The sequence below is a fragment of the Schistocerca americana genome, chromosome 1 (assembly GCF_021461395.2).
Source record: "Schistocerca americana isolate TAMUIC-IGC-003095 chromosome 1, iqSchAmer2.1, whole genome shotgun sequence".
In the NCBI taxonomy this organism is placed as follows: domain Eukaryota; kingdom Metazoa; phylum Arthropoda; class Insecta; order Orthoptera; family Acrididae; genus Schistocerca; species Schistocerca americana.
The window spans coordinates 143,757,315-143,782,223 of NC_060119.1; the positions used below are offsets into that span (position 1 = coordinate 143,757,315).

Below are 24,909 nucleotides of genomic sequence, written 5' to 3' on the forward strand. Positions count from 1 at the left end.
CTTTCCTCTAGAGACTCCCACCCGAGTTCCTGAAGCATTTCCGTAACACTCGCGTGATGATAAAACCTACCAGTAACAAATCTAGCAGCCCGCCTCTGCCGGCCGGAGTGGCCGAGCGGTTCTAGGCGCTACAGTCTGGAACCGCGTGGCCGCTACGGTCGCAGGTTCGATTCCTGCCTCGGGCATGGATGTGTGTGATGTCCTTAGGTTAGTTAGGTTTAGGTAGTTCTAAGTTCTAGGGGACTTATGACCTCAGCAGTTGATCCCATAGTGCTCAGAGCCATTTTTGAGCCCACCTCTGAATTGCTTGTATGTCCTCCCTCAATCCGACCTGATAGGGATCCCAAACGCTCGAGCAGTACTCAAGAATAGGTCGTATTAGTGTTTTATAAGCGGTCTCCTTTACAGATGAACCACATCTTCCCAAAATTCTGCCAATGAACCGAAGACGACTATCCGCCTTCCCCACAACTGCCATTACATGCTTGTCCCACTTCATATCTCTCTGCAATGTTACGCCCAAATATTTAATCGACGTGACTGTGTCAAGCTCTACACTACTAATGGAGCATTCAAACATTACGGGATTCTTTTTCCTATTCATCTGCATTAATTTACATTTATCTATATTTGGAGTTAGCTGCCATTCTTTACACCAATCACAAATCCTGTCCAAGTTATCTTGCATCCTCCTACAGTCACTCAACGACGACACCTTCCCGTACACCACAGCATCATCAGCAAACAGCCGCACATTGCTATCCACCCTATCCAAAAGATCATTTATGTAGACAGAAAACAACAGTGGACCTACCACACTTCCCTGGGACACTCCAGATGATACCCTCACCTCCGATGAACACTCATCCTCGAGGACAACGTACTGGGTTCTATTACTTAAGAAGTCTTCGAGTCACTCACATATTTGGGAACCAATCCCATATGCTCGTACCTTAGTTAGGAGTCTGCAGTGGGGCACCGAGTCAAACGCTTTCCGGAAGTCAAATGCTACTTACTGTACACGCTTGGCCATCTGGAGCTCCCACAACTACCACTTTCATTTCTGGTCAAGTCCTGCGTACTCCATAAATTTGGAGAAAGTCAGTAATGATAGTTATGTGCGCGCCCTATGAATAGTATTGCGGCCTCCCTCTATAATGTGGAACAAGTCACTTTTACAATTATAGCTAATGAAAACATGGCAACATACTGACCGTTTACATCGTTTCTTTTTTTCCATGTTTTCATCCAGTCATTTGTACTTACGTTCTCTGTGCCTCTCTCTTAAACACACACACACACACACACACACACACACACACACATACACACACGCGCGCGCGCGCTGGCACTGTTATATTATTACCGTTTTGGAAATTCTTCTGTGGAGTAAAAAGAGTTGATAAGCAGGTAGGATTTTATTACCTGTTAAATTCTTAGCATTTTTGAGAAAGTGATCACAAGATATTTACACTGAGTTGACAAATCACAGCCGGCCTCTGTGGCCGGGCTGTTCTAGGCGCTTCAGTCCGGAACCGCGCTGCTGCTACGGTCGTAGGTTCGAATCCTGCCTCGGGCATGGATGTGTATGATGTCCTTAGGTTAGTTAGGTTTACGTAGTTCTAAGTCTAGGGGAGTGATGACCTCAGATGTTAAGTCCCATAGTGCTTAGAGCCATTTTTGAGAAAACTCATGGGATAGCAATATACACATACACAAATGGGGGTAGCGTCGCGTGCACAGGGTATAAAAGAGCAGTGCATTGACGAAGCAGTCATTTGTACTCAGGTGATTCAAGTGCTAACATTTCCGACGTGATTATGGGTGCATGATGGGAACTACCCCACTTTTCAACGCGGAATTGTAGTTGGAGCTAGGCGTATGGGACATTTCGTTTCGAAAATCGTTAGGGATTTCAGTTATCCGACATCCATAGTGTCAAAAGTGTGCGTAGGATACCAAATTTAAGGCATTGCCTCTCTCCACGGACAACGCAGTGGTCGACGGCCTTCACTTAACGACCGAGAACCGGGACGTTTGCGTTGAGTTGTCAGCGCTAACATACAAGCAACACTGCGTGAAATAACGGCAGAAATCAAAGTGGGGCGTAAGACAAACGTATCTCTTGGGACAATGCGGCGAAATTTGGCGTTAACGGGCTATGGCAGCAGACGACCGACGCTATTGCCTTTGCTAACAGCACGAAATCGCCGGCAGCGCCTCTCCAGGGCACGTGACCATACCGAGTCGTGCCTGTAGGCGACTGGAAAGCTATGTGGCCTGGTCAGATGACTGCAGATTTCAGTTGGTAAGAGCCGATGGTAGGTTCGAGTGTGGTACAGAACCCAAGAAGCCATGGAACCAAGTTGTCAACAAGGCACTGTGCAAGCTGGTGGTGGCTCCATAATGGTGTGAGCTGTGTTTACATAGAGAGGACTGGGTCCTATGGTACAACTGAACCGATCATTGACTGGAAATGTTTATGTTCGGTTACTTGAAGAGCATTCATGTTCGCAAACTACTATGTCATGTCGCCAGACCACAATTGTCCGCGATTAGTTCGAAGAACATTCTGGACAAATTGAGCGAGTGATTTGGCGACCCAGATCACATCACATGAATTCCATCGAAAATTTATGAGACATAATCGAGAGGTCAGTTTGTCAACAAAGTCGTGCACTGGCGACTATTTCGCAATTATGGACGACTATAGAGGCATCATGGCTCAATATTTCTGCAGCGGACTTCCACCGATTTGTTGAGTCCACGACACGTAGAGATGCTGCAAATTGGTTCAAATGGCTTTGACCTCTATGGGACTTAATATTTGTGGTCATCAGTCCCCTAGAACTTAGAACTACTTAAACCTAACTAACCTAAGGACATCACACACATCCATGCCCGAGGCAAGATTCGAACCTGCGACCGTAGCGGTCGCACGGTTCCAGACTGAAGCGCCTAGAACCGCTCGGCCACAATGGCCGGCCAGAGATGCTGCACTAAGCCGGCAACAGAAGGTCTGACACGATAGTAGAAGATACCCCATGAGTTCACGTCAGTGTATAGCTGACACCCTTCTGTGTCACACTAAGGCTGCGATGGACTGTGCAAACCGTTTGTTGCTGCTAGTACCGTATTTATGAACGATACTCTTATTTTCAAACTGTGGCTGATTGTTGACAACAAACTTCATAAGGGAGTAAATGCGCTGCGAGGCTGTTGTCAGTATGTCCAACTGTTTAATGAGCCGCGTATAAGAGGGACTAGATTGGAGGACACCACGTATTATCTTTGTTACACACCTATATGCAACAAAGACTTTTTTCACCTTGACGAACTACCGCAGAAGATGCTGCCATTAGACACCAGGGAATAAACGTAGGAGAAATAAATAAAGGTTTTGGGATTTTCATCTCGAAAATCTGATATTACGAGGAGGAGTTGGAAAATAAGTTTCCCCTGTCGACTGTGGGCAGAGTTGTGTGATATGGGCGAAAGACGACACGGCAGGTGAACGCGCACTTGCCAAGACACCAATACACCATTGGGTAGAGGTCGACCGCGGTCAAGCAGATGCCGCTGTTGCAGTGTCGGAGGATGAAACATGGGTCCACCATTACACGACCGAATCGAAGGCCGCATCCATGGAGTGGAAACAATCGCCATCACCTGTCCGAAAGAAGTTCAAAAGCACCCCGGTTCTGCAGGTAAAGTGCCACTCACCGTTTTCTGGGACGCCAAAGGAGTTTTGCTGCCGGACTTTCTGGAGGATGCAACCATCAGTGCTGCGTGGCACTGTGCCACTCTGCCGAAATTGAAAGAGGTGATTCGGAAAAGGCGGCCTGGCCTTCTCAGACCTGGCGTTCTGCTGTTGGATGACAATGCGAGACTACCCACGGCGACGGGCAACGCAAAACCATATTACAACTCTGGCTGGGAGCGCCTACACCATTCGCCTTACAGTCCGGATCTCGCACCAAGTGACTTCCAGCTGTTTCCTGCTTTGAAGGTGCTGTGGCAGCAGTGCTGACGTCAAACAAGCTGTTCGACGCTTCTTCTGTATATAACGCCTTGATTTTTTCCTGGAAGGCTTTTTGAAGCTTATAAAGCGGTATGAGAAATGTCTGAATGTACTTGGAAATTATGTAGAAAAATAAGGATATGTCTTATATTTACTGTCTCATTCTCTTTTTTTCCTTTCACATATAACTCTGACCACATTCGACAGGGGAAACTTATTTTCCAACTCCCCCACGTACCTGTAACGCAAATGTTTCGAGTGTAGACATTTCATAAGGTCTGTAACCCTTGAGCTGTACTTCAGGTTCTTAATCAGTATAAGTACCTGAGAATTTATGTTAATCTGTTTCATTTATTGATTTACCCTCTTGCATTAATTATTTCCACTGCTGTAGTCAGGCCACGTACGGTGCTCATTAATACATATAACGTTTTATCTAAATTCAATGACAGTCCATTTGCAGAGAGCGAGTTATTATTTTTCAAGAAAATACTATTTAAACTCTCAAGTATCCACGCATTTTGGACAGAGTTTATGCGAACTTACTGCGCAGATACACTGTGTGCACCGAACTTGTTGTCGTTATATGCTCATGTTGTCGTTGTTGCTCATGTCGGCACCAATGACTCCTGCCGTCTGGGTTCAGAGGTCATCCTCAGTTCGTACAGGCGGTTGGCGGAATTGGTGAAGGCGGAAAGCCTCGCTCGCGGGGTGAAATCAGAGCTAACTATTTGTAGTATCGTTCCCAGAACCGATCGCGGTCCTCTGGTTTGGAGCCGAGTGGAAGGCTTAAACCAGAGGCTCAGACGATTCTGCGGAGGTCTGGGGTGCAAATTTCTCGACCTCCGCTATCGGGTGGAGAAATGTAGGGTCCCCCTGAATAGGTCAGGCGTGCACTACACACCGGAAGCGGCTACAAGGGTAGCGGAGTACGTGTGGAATGCACATGGGGTTTTTTTAGGTTAGATACTTACCTCCCTAGGCACGACAAGACGCCTCCTGAGACGCGGCAAGGTAGGAGTAGGCAAAATGCAACAGGGAATAACAATATTAATGTGCTAATAGTAAACTGCAGGAGCGTCTACAGAAAGGTCCCAGAACTGCTCTCATTAATAAACGGTCACAACGCCCATATAGTACTAGGGACAGAAAGTTGGCTGAAACCAGACGTAAACAGTAATGAAATCCTAAATTCAGATTGGAATGTATACCGCAGAGACAGGCTGGACAGTGAAGGGGGAGGCGTGTTTATAGCGATAAGAAGTGCAATAGTATCGAAGGAAATTGACGGAGATCCGAAATGTGAAATGATTTGGGTGAAGGTCACGGTTAAAGCAGGCTCAGACATGGTAATTGGATGTCTCTATAGGCCCCCTGGCTCAGCAGCTGTTTTGGCTGAGCACCTGAAGGATAATTTGGAAAATATTTCGAGTAGATTTCCCCACCATGTTATAGTTCTGGGTGGAGATTTTAATTTGCCGGATTTAGACTGGGAGACTCAGACGTTCATAACGGGTGGCAGGGACAAAGAATCCAGTGAAATTTTTTTAAGTGCTTTATCTGAAAACTACCTTGAGCAGTTAAACAGAGAACCGACTCGTGGCGATAACATATTAGACCTTCTGGTGACAAACAGACCCGAACTATTTGAAAAAGTTAACGCAGAACAGGGAATCAGCGATCATAAAGCGGTTACGGCATCGATGATTTCAGCCGTAAATAGGAATATTAAAAAGGGTAGGAAGATTTTTCTGTTTAGAAAAAGTGACAAAAAGCAGATTTCAGAGTACCTGTTGGCTCAACACAAAAGTTTTGTCTCAAGTACAGATAGTGTTGAGGATCAGTGGGCAAAGTTCAAAACCGTCGTACATAATGCGTTAGATGAGTATGTGCCAAGCAAGATCGTAAGAGATGGAAAAGAGCCACCGTGGCACAACAACCGAGTTAGAAAACTGCTGCGGAAGCAAAGGGAACTTCACAGCAAACATAAACATAGCCAAAGCCTTGCAGACAAACAAAAATTACGCGAAGCGAAATGTAGTGTGAAGAGGGCTATGCGAGAGGCGTTCAATGAATTCGAAAGTAAAGTTCTATGTACTGACTTGGCAGAAAATCCTAAGAAATTTTGGTCTTATGTCCAGACACTCTGTGACCAAAATGGTACTGAAACAGAGGATGACAGACTAAAGGCCGAAATACTAAATATCTTTTTCCAAAGTTGTTTCACAGAGGAAGATTGCACTGTAGTTCCTTCTCTAGATTGTCGCACAGATGAGAAAATGGTAGATATCGAAATAGACGACAGAGGGATAGAGAAACAATTAAAATCGCTCAAAAGAGGAAAGCCCTCTGGACCTGATGGGATACCAGTTCAATTTTACACAGAGTACGCGAAGGAACTTGCCCCCCTTCTTGCAGCGGTGTACCGTAGGTCTCTAGAAGAGCGTAGCGTTCCAAAGGATTGGAAAAGGGCACAGGTCATCCCCGTTTTCAAGAAGGGACGTCGAGCAGATGTGCAGAACTATAGACCTATATCTCTAACGTCGATCAGTTGTAGAATTTTGGAACACGTATTGTGTTCGAGTATAATGACTTTTCTGGAGACAAGAAATCTACTCTGTAGGAATCAGCATGGGTTTCGAAAAAGACGGTCATGTGAAACCCAGCTCGCGCTATTCGTCCACGAGACTCTGAGGGCCATAGACACGGGTCCACAGGTAGATGCCGTGTTTCTTGACTTCCGCAAGGCGTTCGATACAGTTCCCCACAGTCGTTTAATGAACAAAGTAAGAGCATATGGACTATCAGACCAATTGTGTGATTGGATTGAGGAGTTCCTAGATAACAGGACGCAGCATGTCATTCTCAATGGAGAGAAGTCTTCCGAAGTAAGAGTGATTTCAGGTGTGCCGCAGGGGAGTGTCATAGGACCGTTGCTATTCACAATATACATAAAGGACCTTGTGGATGACATCGGAAGTTCACTGAGGCTTTTTGCGGATGATGCTGTGGTGTATCGAGAGGTTGTAACAATGGAAAATTGTACTGAAATGCAGGAGGATCTGCAGCGAATTGACGCATGGTGCAGGGAATGGCAATTGAATCTCAATGTAGACAAGTGTAATGTGCTGCGAATACGCAGAAAGATAGATCCTTTATCATTTAGCTACAAAATAGCAGGTCAGCAACTGGAAGCAGTTAATACCATAAATTATCTGGGAGTACGCATTAGGAGTGATTTAAAATGGAATGATCATATAATGTTGATCGTCGGTAAAGCAGATGCCAGACTGAGATTCATTGGAAGAATCCTAAGGAAATGCAATCCGAAAACAAAGGAAGTAGGTTACAGTACGCTTGTTCGCCCACTGCTTGAATACTGCTCAGCAGTGTGGGATCCGTACCAGATAGGGTTGATAGAAGATATAGAGAAGGTCCAACGGAGAGCAGCGCGCTTCGTTACAGGATCATTTAGTAATCGCGAAAGCGTTACGGAGATGATAGATAAACTCCAGTGGAAGACTCTGCAGGAGAGACGCTCAGTAGCTCGGTACGGGCTTTTGTCAAAGTTTCGAGAACATACCTTCACCGAAGAGTCAAGCAGTATATTGCTCCCTCCTACGTATATCTCGCGAAGAGACCATGAGGATAAAATCAGAGAGATTAGAGCCCACACAGAGGCATACCGACAATCCTTCTTTCCACGAACAATACGAGACTGGAATAGAAGGGAGAACCGATAGAGGTACTCAAGGTACCCTCCGCCACACACCGTCAGGTGGCTTGCGGAGTATGGATGTAGATGTAGAACAGCTGTTGTAATATCACAATAAATAGGAGTGAAGTTTGTGCATCTTGTTTTTCTTGTAACATGGAAACGAACCGTTTACGGACACGAGTTCCTCCTCTACAACATCTAGAAGCGTGTAACATGAGTTGTGAGACACCCTTTGTAGAGCTGCGACAATACTCCATAGAGATGTGTACAAAATCGCGTTATACGATTGCTCGAGGTAGCCGTGCGAAGACTCCATGCTGAGCCCACTGCAACTGTCAGGAATCTTCCTTTGCCGACTCCACTATAGCCATGGTCCTGCTGGAGGTGGTATCCCTCTGACCTTTGATTTGACTTACCCAGCCATTTATAGAGGGCGCTGCAGTTTAACGTGGACTCCGAAGCAAGCTGAAACTTGGCCTTTTTTACGCACAGATAACGTCACCAGAGGTGAAAACGCAATAAGCTGCAGAAACAAGTTCGAGGACCTACTTTTGCTTGAACCATGGACTTTTTTGATTCTAGGTTAACTCTTAGAGTCCCAACAACATGAAAAAATATAATTTTACATTTTTTCACAAAAGGAAACTTCAGTATCATAGTAAGCAACAAATACAATAGGAAATTGGTAAAAAGTAAGCATTTAATTGTTTTAACCAAGTGACTTCACTCTGTAATATAAGTTCCCAGTTCAAAGGGGATTCCCACTTCTGCATTTGCCTTACAACCAAGAGAAACATCAAAGAAAACTTGCTTATACACGGGGATAAGAAATTTTTTTTTAATTTTTTTCTAGGCTAACACCACCCCAGTCAAAAATATGTAAGCTTTGTGTTTCTCTATGTGTAGCTGTTGTGGAAAAGTGAAAAGTCAATGATTTGTTCGGCATTTACTGAAGTGAACCTGTTCGATTGTCGATTTTTTGCACTTTGCGAGGTGGCTTAATGGTAAGACACTGGTCTCGTATTCGAGAAGACGGCTGTTCAAATCCCCGTCAGGCCATCGAATTTAGACTTTCTGTGATTTTGCTAAATTTGTTTACAGAAATGCCAGGATGACTCCTTCAAAAGGGGACAGCCGGTTCCCTTCCCCAATCTGAGCCTTTACTCCGTCCCCGACAACCGTATTGTTTACGGGATGTTAAAACATAGTCTTTTTTCCTTTCCGTTTCGTTTCTTCTGCCTTTTTACTCTTCTGTATATCAACTCCAGGTTACAAATCTATTTCATAAATCACTCTACTTTCAGAGTGGTATTAGGACTGCAGCTTTTGAGTCAACTGGTGCAGAAAAGAGAAAAATCAGAGAGGAAAGTGTTTCTGGACGAGTATCAACGTCACTTTTTCCTCATGGCGAAAGTTTGTTTTGGCAAATGTTTAGACGCTCTGCTGTATGTATACCGTGTCTGACGCAGTACCTGTAGCTGGCAGCGGTAATCTAATACTGCTGAAAAGTGTAGGTCAGGCAAACATCGCTCTAGGACTAGGGAGGGATACACGGGCAAATAAACTCGAGAGAGTCTGCTGGAAAATTTCTACTTCGAACGTGTTTCCGATTGGCACGGCAACTGCGAGCACTAACTTTGTGAGGAAATAGCGCACGTGAAACGAATTAGGACCGTCCGTTTTAAAATGTAACTAAAAACATACCGGCGCTGCCGCCACATCTTTTCACTAACCATCATCGAAATTCAAACACGGAGATAAAGCAACATTTCTCTGTTTGCAATCGCATATTTGGTTAACAGAGGAGTAACGATATAAACTAGAGATGTGGCGGAAGGGACGCGCAACTCGTATTACTTTCGTAGTAAGAGGGGTAGAGTAAACAAAACCCAATTTCTTATAAAATGAAACTCGAAATTTTGTGTTTACAAATCAACAAATGAGGATCTTAACTACGATGGGGTAAGTGGGGCACTGCCTCATGCTCCCATCACCCACCCCGCCGCCTCACGAAGATTCCCCCGACGCCCGGCAGAAAGAAACGAAAGAAAAACTGATCCATAAAGTTTCTTTTTTTATATTAGAATAGTTAAAGCTGGTTTTTGATACCATTCTGACGCAAAGAAATGCGAATTATTTAGTGATTTGTAGCTAGCAGACGACACTGAGATCAGTGCGTCTGTGTAATCGTTAACGAAAGCAGAGCTAGAGAAAGAGGAGTTAGATATCGCAGGAATGTTATGTGTTAAATTATTTATATGTTTTGATACCTTCCATCAAGACATTCCTTCCACACAGTATGAGAAGCTGGAGTTGGTCGGCCACGGCCCTGAGAGTCGTTATAGAGAGAAACATTAATACGTCTTGTGTCAGATCGAGGGATACACATTAGCGTGAGAGGTCATTTACAAATGATACTTACTGCTACACACATCAAAAAAAGTTTTGCATCACCCCGTTTCCCAGAACTCCTGAAGATAGACGTCGACTATGGACATTATATCACAGACACGGTCCCTTTGACTGTTTAGAGATGTCACTAAACCCGCCCAAAGATGTAAACAACAATGCATGAGCAGCGTGTATTAGACGGAGGGGCTCCGACAGCTGATCAGTTCCAGTCATTCCACCAGGAATGTTGTCTGTAGTTCAACCATGCGTAGACTGTCAATACTGCGGTTCGATCGCGTCCGCATTGTTACTCTGTGCCAGGAAGGGCTCTCAACAACGGAAGTGTCCAGGCGTCTCGGAGTGAATCAATGCGATGTTGTTCAGACATAGAGGAGATACAGAGAGAGACAGGAACTGTCGATGACATGCCTCGCTCAGGCCGCTCAAGGCTGCTATTGCAGTGGATGACCGTTACCTACGGATATGGCTCGGAGGAACCCTGACAGCAACGCCACCATGTTGAAAAATGCTATTTGTGCAGCCACAAGACGTCGTGTTACCACTAAAACTGTGTGCAATAGGCTGCATCAGGCGCAACTTCACTCCCGACGTACACGGCGAGGTCCATCTTTGCAACCACGGCATCATGCAGCGCGGTACAAATGGACCCAACAACATGCCGAGTGGACCGCCCAGGATTGGCATCACGTTCTCTTCACCGATGAGTGTCGCATATGCCTTCAACCAGACAATCGTCGGAGACGTTTTTGGAGGCAACACGGTCAGGCTGAACGCCTTAAGACACATTGTCCAGCAAGTGCTGCAACGTGGAGGTTCCCTGTGTTTTAGGGTGGCGTTATGTGGGGCCGACGTACGCCTCTGATGGTCATGGAAGGCGCCGTAACGGCTGTACGATACGTGAATGCCATCGTCCGACCGATAGTGCAACGATATCGGTGGTATATTGGCGAGGCGTTTGTCTTCATGGACGACAATTCGTGCCCCCATCGTGCACATATTGTGAATGTCTTCCTTCAGGCTAACAACATCGCTCGACGAGAGTGGCCAGCGTATTCTCCAGACATGAACCCTATCGAACATGGCTGGGATAGATTGAAAAGGGCTGTATATGGACGACGTAAGCCACCAACCACTCTGATGAATCTACGCCGAATCGCCGTTGAGGAGTGGGACAGTCTAGACCAACAGTCCTTGATGAACTTGTGAATAGTTCAAATGGTTCAAATGGCTCTGAGCACTATGGGACTTAACATCTATGGTCATCAGTCCCCTAGAACTTAGAACTACTTAAACCTAACTAACCTAAGGACAGCACACAACACCCAGCCATCACGAGGCAGGGAAAATCCCTGACCCCGCCGGGAATCGAACCCGGGAACCCGGGCGTGGGAAGCGAGAACGCTACCGCACGACCACGAGATGCGGGCTTGTGAATAGTATGCCACGACGAATACAGGAATGCATCAATGCATGAGAACGTGTCACTGGGTATTAGAGGTACCAGTGTGTACAGCAGTCTGGATCATCACCTCTGAAGGTCTCGCTGTATGGTGGTACAACATGCAGTGTGTGGTTTTCAGAGCTATAAAAAGGGCAGAAATGATGTTTATGTTGATCTCTGTTCCAATTTTCTTTACAGGCTCCGGAACTCTCGGAACCGAGGTGATGCAAAACCTTTTTTATGTTTGTATAAATGGCTTAACACTGAAATGAAGCACAGTATTCAATAGTGACGGCTGCAGTGTCAGGCCTTTTGTGCGCAAGTATCATTTGATCATTAGAATTGGCAGTGAGAATAATCAACATTCTCTAGTCTCTACCGATCCATTACTAGGGAGACGAGAATGTAATTCAAGGTCAATAAAACCGACCCACTTAATTAACTCTTTGAGTTTCTGCCTGAAACCACTATTTTATTAATTTTGTTTTGAAGCGCTAGCGACAGTTGGTGCGGAGATTGTGCTACGTGATTGCAGGATATTATGACATGCTTTTTTTATATTAGCCATATAGAGGAGATCATTGGCAGTGAAAGTAAGTATATCTAAAGTTGTTGTAACGCAAATTTGAGTTTGTACTACTGCGTTCTGAGTGGCTTCGAAATGAAACCACTAGGGCAGTAACACACGGTCGAGTCACATTAATGAGATCATCGCCAATGTTCGATGTCAACAACCGCTCACAGTGAGAGTATATAAAATGTATCGGGGGGACGCGGAAAACAGTGCAGTCATTGTTGTAAAGCGGAAACTGAGATATTTATGTGACGTCCGAAAGGGCATGAGCAGTGGCTTTCGAGCCGAATGTGGAAGTATTTCTAACGGCTAGGTTTGTAAACTGTTCGCGTGCCACCACGGCTAAAGTATACCATGCATGGCAAAATGGCGCTATACAAAACTGGCGTTGAGGCAAATGTAGTGCACCATGAGCCATAGATGACAAGGGTGAATGACGACTGCGGAGATTTGTTCGGGCGAATAGATGCACAACTGACTATCCAGATAAACCAAGGGGCTACCAACAGTGTCTCCTCAATGACTTTTCAGCGAACGTTGCCGCGTATGGACCTCCGTAGCAGTCGCCTGGTTCATGCACCCATGCTGACTGATGTTTATCGGCGACGAAGACTCGAATTTGCAGGCCAGTACCGCACTGGACGTCCACTGAGTGGCAACAGGTAGCTTTTTCAGATGAATCGCGTTTTATGCTCCATCGGACTGATGGAGATTGCCGTATACAGCGTGAAACATCTGAAAACAAGTGGAGGAGGGCGCGTTACGGTCTGGGGGGATGTTTTCGCAGCATTCTTTGGGTGATCTCATCATACCGGAAGCGACAATAGATCAACGTAAGTATGCAACTATCGTTGGGACCCTTTCCATCCCTACATGCTGTTTGTTTTACCTCGACACGATGGCATCTACCAGTAAGACAGTGCAACGTGTGCCACGGCTCGCAGCGTACGTGAGTGGTTTGAAGAGCCCCAAAACGAGTTTATCGTACTCCCCTGGCCACCACACTCCCAAGATTCAAACACAATCGAGTATCTGTGGGACCACCTCAACCGGGCTGTTCGCGTCACGGATCCTCAACAGAGGAACTCAGCTTAGCTGGCCATGGCACTCCACATCCTTGTCGGTGCCTTCCAAAACCTCACTGAGTCTCTTCCCGCACGTCTCGTGGCGCCCTGCACTGCAGAAAGGTGTTTATTCTGCTTTTGACAGGTGATCACAGTAATGTGATTGGACAGTGTACTTTTGATATAAAATTTATTGATTTTTAGGCCCATTTTTGCTTGTTATTTGGACTTCTTTCCAAAGTGAAGTTACCTTACAATAAGCGATTGCTTACGTTTTGCCAATTTCTTCTTCTGTTCGTTGGTTACCAAGATAAAAAATGGTAATGTAGTGAAAAATTTTAAAATTATTTCTTACTGTCGGAACTGAAAGAGTTTATGTTATGTCCACTGAAACAGCAGTTTCAAATCGTCGTTTATTCCGTTTATAACACACCGCTGATTTAAAAGGCAAATTATTTTCATGAGGAAAATCTATCCAAAGCTTAGAAATTCGTCCATAATAAGTTAGATATTCTTAAAAAAGTGTATTATTGCTTACAGTATGTGCTTGGAAAACGTGTACTTCAAAAATACCATGGGAAGGTAGGAAGACAGGCGTATTGCCGCATGGTGCAGGGAATGGCAATTGAATCCCAATGTAGACAAGTGTAATGTGCTGCGAATACATAGAAAGAAAGATCGTTTATCATTTAGCTACAATATAGCAGGTCAGCAACTGGAAGCAGTTAATTCCATAAATTATCTGGGAGTAGGCATTAGGAGTGATTTAAAATGGAATGATCATATAAAGTTGATCGTCGGTAAAGCAGATGCCAGACTGAGATTCATTGGAAGAATCCTAAGGAAATGCAATCCGAAAACAAAGGAAGTAGGTTACAGTGCACTTGTTCGCCCACTGCTTGAATACTGCTCAGCAGTGTGGGACCCGTACCAGATAGGGTTGACAGAAGAGATAGAGAAGATTCAACGGAGAGCAGCGCGCTTCCTTACAGGATCATTTAGTAATCGCGGAAGCGTTACGGATATAATAGATAAACTCCAGTGGAAGACTGCCAGAGAGACGCTCAGTAGCTCGGTACGGTCTTTTGTTGAAGTTTCGAGAACATACCTTCACCGAGGAGTCAAGCAGTATTTTGCTCCCTCCTACGTATATCTCGCGAAGAGACCATGAGGATAAAATCAGAGAGATTAGAGTCCACACAGAGGCATACCGACAATCTTTCTTTCCACGAACAATACGAGACTGGAACAGAAGGGAGAGCCGATAGAGGTACTCAAAGTACCCTCCGCCACACACCGTCAAGTGAGTTGTGGAGTACGGATGTAGATGTGTAAAACTGTAAAATTACATATTTTTTCTTATTGTCGGGTCTCAAATGGTTAATGTTACGTACACTGAAACAGCAGTTTCAAATTGTGGTTTATTCCGTTTATAATACACCGCTGGTTTAAAAAGCAAATTATTTTCATGAGGAAAATGCATCCAAAGCTTAGAAATTCGGCCGTAATAAGTTAGATATTCTTATAAAAGTATATTATTTCTTACAGGATGTGCTTGGAAAACGTGTACTTCAAAATACCATGGAAAGGTAGGAAGATTGGTGTATTATATCCCATTAACATCGAGCTCATTAAAGACTGAGCACAACCTCGGATTAGGGAAGGATGGGGATGGAAATTGGCCGCCATGTCGGGGCTTGCCTTAAGCAATTTAGGGAAATCACGAAATAAGCTAAATCTAGAGGGCCGGCCAGGATTTTGAACCGTCGCCCTCCCGAATGCGCCCACAGGAAGTTGCAGTTGATTTTGCACCTTCGTTTTGGTTGCTGCGGATTGGCAGAACCCAGATGATTGTTGATGGCGTACTTTCTAACTGGTGTCGTTGCTGTGCTGGGCGCTTTTACTGAATTTCACTTTTTTATCATGTTGCTCGCCAGTTGCCTCATCTCAAGCATGCAAAGCAGGAGCCTGGGCCTCCGCTCAAACCCTTCTGTTGTTGAGAACTGTGGCACATCTCGATATATTGTTTACTGTAAGAGGACACACGGAACAGAATCACTGATAATTAAGGAAACCACCCATCGATAACAACAGGTGCTTAACAATACTGGAACGATCGGCGCAATGCTCCAAAGATAAGGTATCCCCACGAAGATAATAGTAGGAAAACGAATTAAAAATTACAAGGGTGTGCTGAAAAATAATGCCTCTGGATTTTTATGTAAAAATTCTTAATGATTTTTAAATAATGCTAACTTTATTAACATTCTGCATCTTTATTCTTTATGGCTACATATTTGCAGTCCTCTGCCACTAGAGGCTCCGAAGTGTAGCGGGCAAATGGCGGTGCGTGTGATGTAACTATGCCGGTGTGAAACAGCGTGATGAAAGAAATATCAAATGAGACTTATATCCTATCAAACATGTCTTGTATGCACTATGATATCGAATTTCTGCATGTCCACATACATCAAGGAGCAGTTGTCAACTGCACAGCAGGAACTGAATACCCTACCACAAAAACTCTTTACCAACCTTTTAGCCTACTTGGTAGCATCTTGGAAGGGCATTAATTGCCATGCGTGGTGATTACATACTCCATTAAGAACCATGTTCTAACTTTTTTTTAATGTCCAGGGGCCCATCATGAATCGCTTTGAATTCAGTGGAGTTATTGTCTTTGAATAAAAGTGTCACTTCTGTCTGTGTCATTTGACTTGTCTTTCAGTTACCTCCTGTACTATAACATAGCAGTTCTTTCTATGTCCGTCCAAATTTAACATATTACTTGACAATGACATCATGTGAAAGTTATGTTTGTCCTTAAGTTTTGCAGACTAGTGTAGTTTGATCCTACACTGGAGCACCAAAGAAACTGGTATAGACATTAGTATTCAAATATAGAGATATGTAAACGGGCAGAATACGGTGCTGTGGTCGACAACACCTATATAAGACAACAAAGAGTCCGGCGCAGTTGTTAGATCGGTTACTGCTGCTGCAATGGCAGTGAGGTTGAACATGGTGTTATAGTCGGCGCATGAGCGATGAAATGGGGATTTTCCCATGCAACCATTTCACAAGTGTACCGTGAATATCATGAATCCAGTAAAACATCGAATCTCCGACATTGCTGCAGCCGGAAAAAGATCGTGCAAGAACAGGACAGACGACGACTGAATAGAATCATTCACCATGACAGAAATGCAACCCGTCCGCAGATTGCTGCAGATTTCAATCCTGGGCCTGTTCTGGCGTAACACCAAGCGCCGGCACGTCGACCTAGAACAATACAGTAGAGAGGGCTGCGAGACGACGTCAGCCAGTAGTACACTGACTGGGACGACACCACGACAGGAGCGGCCCCTATGTGAAGAGAATATAAGCGCCGCTCCGTGTAGCCGTGGCTGCACTAGGAGACGAGCCATGATATAAACGCATTAGCGTGACTTGCTTGCATGGAAATTGTATATATCGAAGGACACTGATTATTTGCATGTCGCCATTTGCTTGGGACCCATCTTTGTAAATATGCAAAGTTAAGTATTGTCAGTTTAATTTACTCTAATAATCCATTAATAAGATTTGCTTGAATGTTGTCTGGCTATCCGAGAAAACAGCTTCCTAGCACCCTATCTTAGACGAATGGGTAGGACATGACAGGGCCATCAACAAGTGTCAGCATGCGAACCATTTGACAAAACATCATTGATATGGGCTTTCAGAACCGAAGGCCCATTCATGTACCCTTGATGACTGCATGACACAAAGCTTAACACCTCACTTGGACCGTCAACACCGACAGTGGACTGTTGATGACTGCAAACACGTTGTCTAGTCAGACGAGTCCCGTTTCAAATTGTATCGTGTGGATGGACGTGTACAGGTGTGGAGACAACCTCGTGAATCCATTTACTCTGCATGTCAGCAGGGGGCTGTTCAAGCTAGTGAGGCTCTATGATGGTGTAGAGCACGTGCAGCTGGAGTGATATGGGACCCCCGATACGTCGAGATACGACTCGGGTGACAAGTACGTAAGCATCCTGCCTGATCACTTGCATCCATTTGTGTCCATTGTGGATTCCAATGGACTTGGGCAATTCCATCAGGACAGTTCGACGCCCACACGTACAAAATTGCTACAGAATGGCTCCAGGAACCCTTTTCCGAGTTTAAACACTTCCACTGGCCAGCAAACTCCCCAGACATGAACATTATTGAGCATATCTAGGATGCCTTGCAACGTGCTGTTCAGAAGAGATCTCTATCCCGTCGTACTCTCACGGATTTACGGACAGACCTGCAGGATTCATGGTGTCAGTTCCCTCCAGCAATACTTCAGACATTATTCAAGTCCATGCCACATTGTGTTGCAGCACTTCTGCATGCTCACAGGGGCCATACATGATATTAGGCAGGTGTACCAATTTCCTTGTCTCTTCAGTGTATAATATAGGCTTTACTGAAGTAATAATTACAACAACTGGTGATATTCAAGGTTCACTGTGCCATAGCCCTTAATTTTCACCATGGGACTATTCAACAAGGTGGTGTTATCATGACAGCATTATCTGAGTCCTCTTGTGAAGGCAGTCAGTCATCATTAAAAAAAAACATAATTTAAGCTGCTAAGTGCTTGTGTGCACTTTTCTACTCTGGCCACACAGACTGGCAGACACAAACAAAATACAACAACCCTAAGTATGCTGCTGTCATCCTTTCATGTATGGCCAAACTTGTTTCTTTATATTGACAAGTAATTTCAAATAACTACTATGAAAGCTTATCTCCTGTGGCCATCATTCAACAGCTGTTAAAATCCTACCCATGACAAATCATTGCACAATGAGCAATATTGGGAGAATGTCGTATTGTTATGCTAGAGCATTACAACATGCACTAAAGCATGCCAGCGCCATTTTAAAAAGTATGAGAACACATATCTGATGCCTGGCACATAGGCCTCTTGGACTCTGAAGCTTCCAAACATTGGATCATTTTGTGCCATGACAATGAACAAGGCCACATGTCTCAGCAACTGCAACTGTTAAATTTTTGCAAACAACAGCTGCAGTTCTTGTTTCATCCCACCAGTTCAGTTTACCTGCCAGCATGAGACTTCTTCATGTTCTTGAAAACCAAAGAAAGATCTAGAGGAGCACTTCCATTTGAATGAAAAGATTGTTGTATCTAACAATAGTTACTTAAAAGATCTTAGGCAAGACTTGTTATCTAACATCTGTTGCAGGTATCTCCAAAGACTGAATAAGGTGGCTAAGTGTTCACATGGAATGGTGCTATGTCCAAAATAGACAAAAAGTGGCTTATTCATTATAACTGACTGCATTACAACTTTCAACATGGCCCTCACATGTTCGAGAGTAAGGAATAGGCCAAATAAAAAGTTTTCTAGAGCATCTACTATCTGTCTGACACTGGTAACCAAGGACCAGGGTTTGCTTGGATGAATGTGGAAAGTATCTCAAAACCAACCACAACCTGGTTGGTAGAATTGGCTTTTAGCAGCCTATTATTATTTAGCCAGATCAACTGTAAGAACTGTAGAGAGGAAGATGAATGGTCAATTTCAGTTTCTTGGGAAAATTTTAGGAAGCATTTGTGTGAATCATTTGTAAAAGAGACCATGTTTAGAGCACTAGTGCCACACTTCTTGAGTACTGCTCAAGTGTTTTGGATCTATCCCAGGTTGGATTAAAGAAAGATTATGAAGCAATTTAGAGATGGGCTGCTAGATTTGTTACCGATAGGTTTTATCAGCGTGCAAGTATTTCGGAGATGCATAGGGAACTCAAACAGGAATTCCTGGAGGGATGGCAATGTTCTTTTCAAGGAATGCTATTGAGAAAATTTAGGGAACCAACATTTAAGTTGACTGTAGAGTGATCCTACTGCTGCCAACTAACATTTCATGTGAGGACTATGAACATAAGATGCAAGAAATTAGGGTTCTTATGGAAGCATACAGACAATCATTTTCCCCCACTCTGATTGCGAGTGGAATAGGAAGAGAAATGACTAGTAGTGGTATAAGGTACCCTTCGCCAAGCACCGTATGGTGGCTCGTGGAGTATGTATGCAGATGTAGATGTACTACAGGTTTCATAGCTGTATGACTGCATTTGGTGCTGTGTTGCACCCCACAGAGTTTGAGAAGATCCCAATGCCTGGAGAGGTCAACTTTGTGATCTTTAAATTTCACTCTTTATTTCCTTACCTCATTTTCAGAAAATGGTATTATCTTCTTTTGGCAGATACATTAGGTCCCAAGATTGTGTATAAATGCACACACCTACAGTGTAACAAGGCTGCATTTTTCAGAGACCACTACAATATGGAGGTGCGAAAAAATGTCAATCACTGGATAAAAAGTGTTTCTTTACATTAATTTGTGGGCTCTGTCAGCCGTTTGCTGAAGGGATTCTCTATTGCTTTAATTTATTTGGTAGGTAATTTACACTCAATAGCTCATAATTCACACGTATTCAATATTGTGTAAACGGTTTGGTGGATGATCCTGCAATGCTAGTGATTTCTGACAGCAGTTACATATGTCACACTGATAAGATGCTATACTCGTATTTCCATTTTACGATGGCGTGCAGAAAAGTAATACTTCTGAATTTTTTATTTGAAAACTATTAGAGTTTTTTAAATAATACAATCTTTGTCAACACTCTACATCTCTATTCTTCATACCTACATACCTGGCAATGAACACATTTCTCCCAATGAGAGACCAGTTTGTTGATACCATCACTGCAGAATGACTGACTTTACTTGTGGAGCCACAACTTCACCTCTGCCTTGCACCGCTTCATCAATATCAAAGTGAAGTCCTCGAAGGTGTTCTTTAAGGTTTGGAAATAGATTATTAAAAGTGTCATTTCTGTTTGTTTCATTGTTTATTTCTTTCAGTTACCTTTTGTACTGAAGTGTAATGGTTGGTTGTATGTATGGTCCAAATTTCATCAAGCTATGTTACTTGACTGTGGCAGACACATCACTCAATAGTTACTTTTGTCCTAAGTTCTGCACATCAGTGTATAATTTTGCAGCCAGATCTAGCTAATGTATTGTCATACCTGCCACACATTAGAAACATGCTGTTGGAAGATGCATTTTCATGAAATCAATAGCTTGTTTGTAGAGGGCGATGATGGCAGCTTGTACTCATTTAATTGGTGATGTACCAGGGAAATGTGAAGTTTGAAAAAACAGCACATCTCTTAAATAGTTTGAGAAACATATAGCCAAGTTTTTTCCTGTTCATATATTGTACCAAGACCACTCTGTAAGCAGGCACTACCTTCCTCAGAACAACACCCGTGACATCCCATCAACAAGTGAGAGACACAACAATGCATATCAGGCAGAATGACAAAAGCCACCAAAGGATACAGTCAGTGATGTCATTGTAAAGTTAACATTATACTTCTAGGTGCATTTGCATAAGTTCCAGTCATCTCACACTTCTGGTACCTATATGTGATCATTGTGTTTCAATAATGTATTCCACTGTTCCACTTACATCTTAGTGAATGATCTAACAGTGAAAAACCCAGGACAGAATAATGACAGTATTACGAAAAGGATAGATTGCTACTCATCTCATAGTAGCTTCGGTGGCTAGGGACAATGATCATGTGTCCCTGAGTTATGTTTGTGTGATGTGTGCATTGTTGGTGGCCAGAGTCAGTGGTTATGTGTGTTTGAGTTATGCTTGTGTCAATGTGTGTGTTGTCTACTGTACAAGAACGCCTTTGGCCAAAAGTCCACATGTTTAGTAGTCTTTTTGTTGTGTCCATCTGCAACTCAACATCTCCGCTATATGGTGTGTAGCAGTCTATCATTTTCATAGTACTGATGATCTGTTACATTAACATTGCTCAGGTACTATTGCTCCATTCATTTTGGAATTCTTACCCTCACTCTTTAATGATTTTTTTGCTGAGATGTCATCTGAACTGTGATGTACACAATCGGAATGCAAGACACAAAAATAACCTTCATGAGGACTTTGCCTTCTTGTTTAGGGCTCAGAGTGATGTGATATAATCTAGTCCAAAGCTATTCAACAAACTTCCATATAGCATAAGTTAAGAAATTGGGAAACTAAATCTGTAGAAAAGGAAATTAGTAACTCTTTATACGAAGTGTATTAATATTTAGCTACAAATATTCCATTAATGTTTAGATGCAAGGCTTGAAAAATTATGTTAGGTATATGGCAAGTAGGAATGTTTGTTATAAATCAGCATGACAAGTAGTAATAGAGTTTAAATGGGGCTCGGTATTTACAGATCAAGTAAATATTGAACTAACAACAGGAGATTTTCTGTTACCGAGGAGGGAGCAGGTTTTATTCAAAGTAACACATTTTCTGTCTAATTTACTTGATTAAACACAGCTGGCATAAGCATGAATAAATAATATTAAGCAATACAGCAATAGTTTATTTTTAATACAGTGTGCATATTAAGTTTCTATGATTTGCTTGCCTTTTGTTAATGTACACCTTGACTTGGTCCATAGAAATGGATATTCACCTTCTTGATGCAATATGCAAAACGTGATAAATGAATGAATTTCAGATGTGAGCTTGGAATTTTGGGATGTCCAAACTGTCAGCTAACTAATGGTTCCACACCTGTTGAACTACAATTTTATTATGCCATGTAATATGCCATAAGAATAAACTATTCAGTCACACACCAACAGTCTTAGTGCTTTCAAAGCTTGTCAGTTGTTTATTTTGCATTCTCTCTGTATTATGGCACAAGTGCCTTTGCAGTAGATGAGTTCACATTCACTGCTCATCATTTTCTGTTTATATTCAAGCTAAGGCAGTTTACAGTTCACTGCCGTCCTATCGCATGAATAGTGGTAGTATTAGTAGAGCCTCCTAGAGTGTGCAGTGTCACTTGCCTAACAAGAAAAATTCATGGCTCAAATCCCACTTCCTCCAAGTCTTAAAATATTCACAAAAGACTTGATTTGGTGTACAAAGCCTTCATCACTCAGTGTGTGTAGAAAGTTCAAAGCACTAGACTAATGTACACTCCTGGAAATTGAAATAAGAACACCGTGAATTCATTGTCCCAGGAAGGGGAAACTTTATTGACACATTCCTGGGGTCAGATACATCACATGATCACACTGACAGAACCACAGGAACATAGACACAGGCAACAGAGCATGCACAATGTCGGCACTAGTACAGTGTATATCCACCTTTCGCAGCAATGCAGGCTGCCATTCTCCCATGGAGACGATCGTAGAGATGCTGGATGTAGTCCTGTGGAACGGCTTGCCATGCCATTTCCACCTGGCGCCTCAGTTGGACCAGAGTTCGTGCTGGACGTGCAGACCGCGTGAGACGACGCTTCATCCAGTCCCAAACATGCTCAATGGGGGACAGATCCGGAGATTTTGCTGGCCAGGGTAGTTGACTTACAACTTCTAGAGCACGTTGGGTGGCACGGGATACATGCGGACGTGCATTGTCCTGTTGGAACAGCAAGTTCCCTTGCCGGTCTAGGAATGGTAGAACGATGGGTTCGATGACGGTTTGGATGTACCGTGCACTATTCAGTGTCCCCTCGACGATCACCAGTGGTGTACGGCCAGTGTAGGTGATCGCTCCCCACACCATGATGCCGGGTGTTGGCCCTGTGTGCCTCGGTTGTATGCAGTCCTGATTGTGGCGCTCACCTGCACGGCGCCAAACACGCATACGACCATCATTGGCACCAAGGCATAAGCGACTCTCATCGCTGAAGACGACACGTCTCCATTCGTCCCCCCATTCACGCCTGTCGCGACACCACTGGAGGCGGGCTGCACGATGTTGGGGCGTGAGCGGAAGACGGCCTAACGGTGTGCGGGACCGTAGCCCAGCTTCATGGAGACGGTTGCGAATGGTCCTCGCCGATACCCCAGGAGCAACAGTGTCCCTAATTTGCTGGGAAGTGGCGGTGCGGTCCCCTACGGCACTGCGTAGGATCCTACGGTCTTGGCGTGCATCCGTGCATCGCTGCGGTCCGGTCCCAGGTCGACGGTCACGTGCACCTTCCGCCGACCGCTGGCGACAACATCGATGTACTGTGGAGACCTCACACCCCACGTGTTGAGCAATTCGGCGGTACGTCCACCCGGCCTCCCGCATGCCCACTATACGCCCTCGCTCAAAGTCCGTCAACTGCACATACGGTTCACGTCCACGCTGTCGCGGCATGCTACCAGTGTTAAAGACTGCGATGGAGCTCCGTATGCCACGGCAAACTGGCTGACACTGACGGCGGCGGTGCACAAATGCTGCGCAGCTAGCGCCATTCGACTGCCAACACCGTGGTTCCTGGTGTGTCCGCTGTGCCGTGCATGTGATCATTGCTTGTACAGCTCTCTCGCAGTGTCCGGAGCAAGTATGGTGGGTCTGACACACTGGTGTCAATGTGTTCTTTTTTCCATTTCCAGGAGTGTATTATTGTTTCCTTCCTTTGATATTCACAAAGTAAACACAATAATGTTTTCTTTCTCATTTTTCATAAACACTTACTCTCTGTAAGCATGAACATTTGCATTGAAAACTAATTCCGCACTTAAATAACAATCTTGGGAGGATATGGTACATTCTCAGCAAAGAGAATTTTTTACAAAATGGAATAAATCAAGAACCATCACAGTAGAGAGAAACTACTATTGTAACAACATTTTAATTATTTGCTATCAAATTATGGCAATTAATGCTTATATACTCATTTACAATATAAGGAATAAGATAATTTGGTACTCACCATAAAGATAACAGGTTGAGTTGCAGACAGGCACAATGAAAAGACTGTTGCACGTTTAGCTTTCAGCCAAAGCCTTCTTCAGAAAAGGGAACATACACACATTGATTCACACAAGCACACCTCACACATACAACCACAGCTCGAACTGGAATATACTTATTTTATTAACTATGTGCTGTTTCCAGGCGCATGTAGGATGCTTTCGGTATAAATCATGGGCTCTGCTTGTGAAACTGTTTTATCACTATTATCTGCTTTATAGTTTAAACATAAGAGGAATTATGACATATTATTTTACAGGTATTATGTGGATGGTTCCTCTTGGCATCCTGTAATTGGTCCTTTTGGTCCAATGGATTGTGTTCGATGCCATTGCCTTTCTGGCAGTATTGAGTGTAGCCGCTTCAAGTGCCCGTCCAGAGAAGAACTGCCCTGTGAAAAGCCTGTGAAGCAATTTGGACAATGCTGTGCATCATGTCCTGTCCCAGGTAAGATGGGTGGATCAGAAAAATTGGATACTTTTATTTTTCAATTTTTTATCTTGACATCAGAATTTGCAAGCATGTTACACACAAGATAGCTGCATGTTCAGTAACACAAGATGTCTGAGAAACGTAAGTACAATCATTTTAAGTATCTTTATTCACAAAAGTCAAGAGTAAACGTCATGATATCTCAGCTCAGGTAGCTCAATAGATATAACAGCATTGATTATGAAAGACAATAATCAGGAGTTGGCATACACTTCTAATCTGCCCGTAAGTTTCATTATAGCTTACACTCCACTGAGATTGGAAAGGTTCTTTTCAGAATGTAATTACAGACTGTGGCTGTTCTGTAACCATTCTCCTGAACAAGAATATGC

At 43.8% G+C, this 24,909-nt stretch overlaps 1 protein-coding gene across 1 annotated transcript in view; it reads left to right on the forward strand.

The window, feature by feature from the left end:
* Window positions 1-24,909, forward strand: part of LOC124621793 (chordin-like protein 1) — a 626,534-nt gene that overhangs the window by 589,815 nt on the left and 11,810 nt on the right. The window contains exon 8 of the mRNA XM_047147229.1: window positions 24,345-24,532. Within this exon, the coding sequence (XP_047003185.1) occupies window positions 24,345-24,532 (188 nt within the window). The remainder of the gene's footprint in view (window positions 1-24,344; window positions 24,533-24,909) is intronic.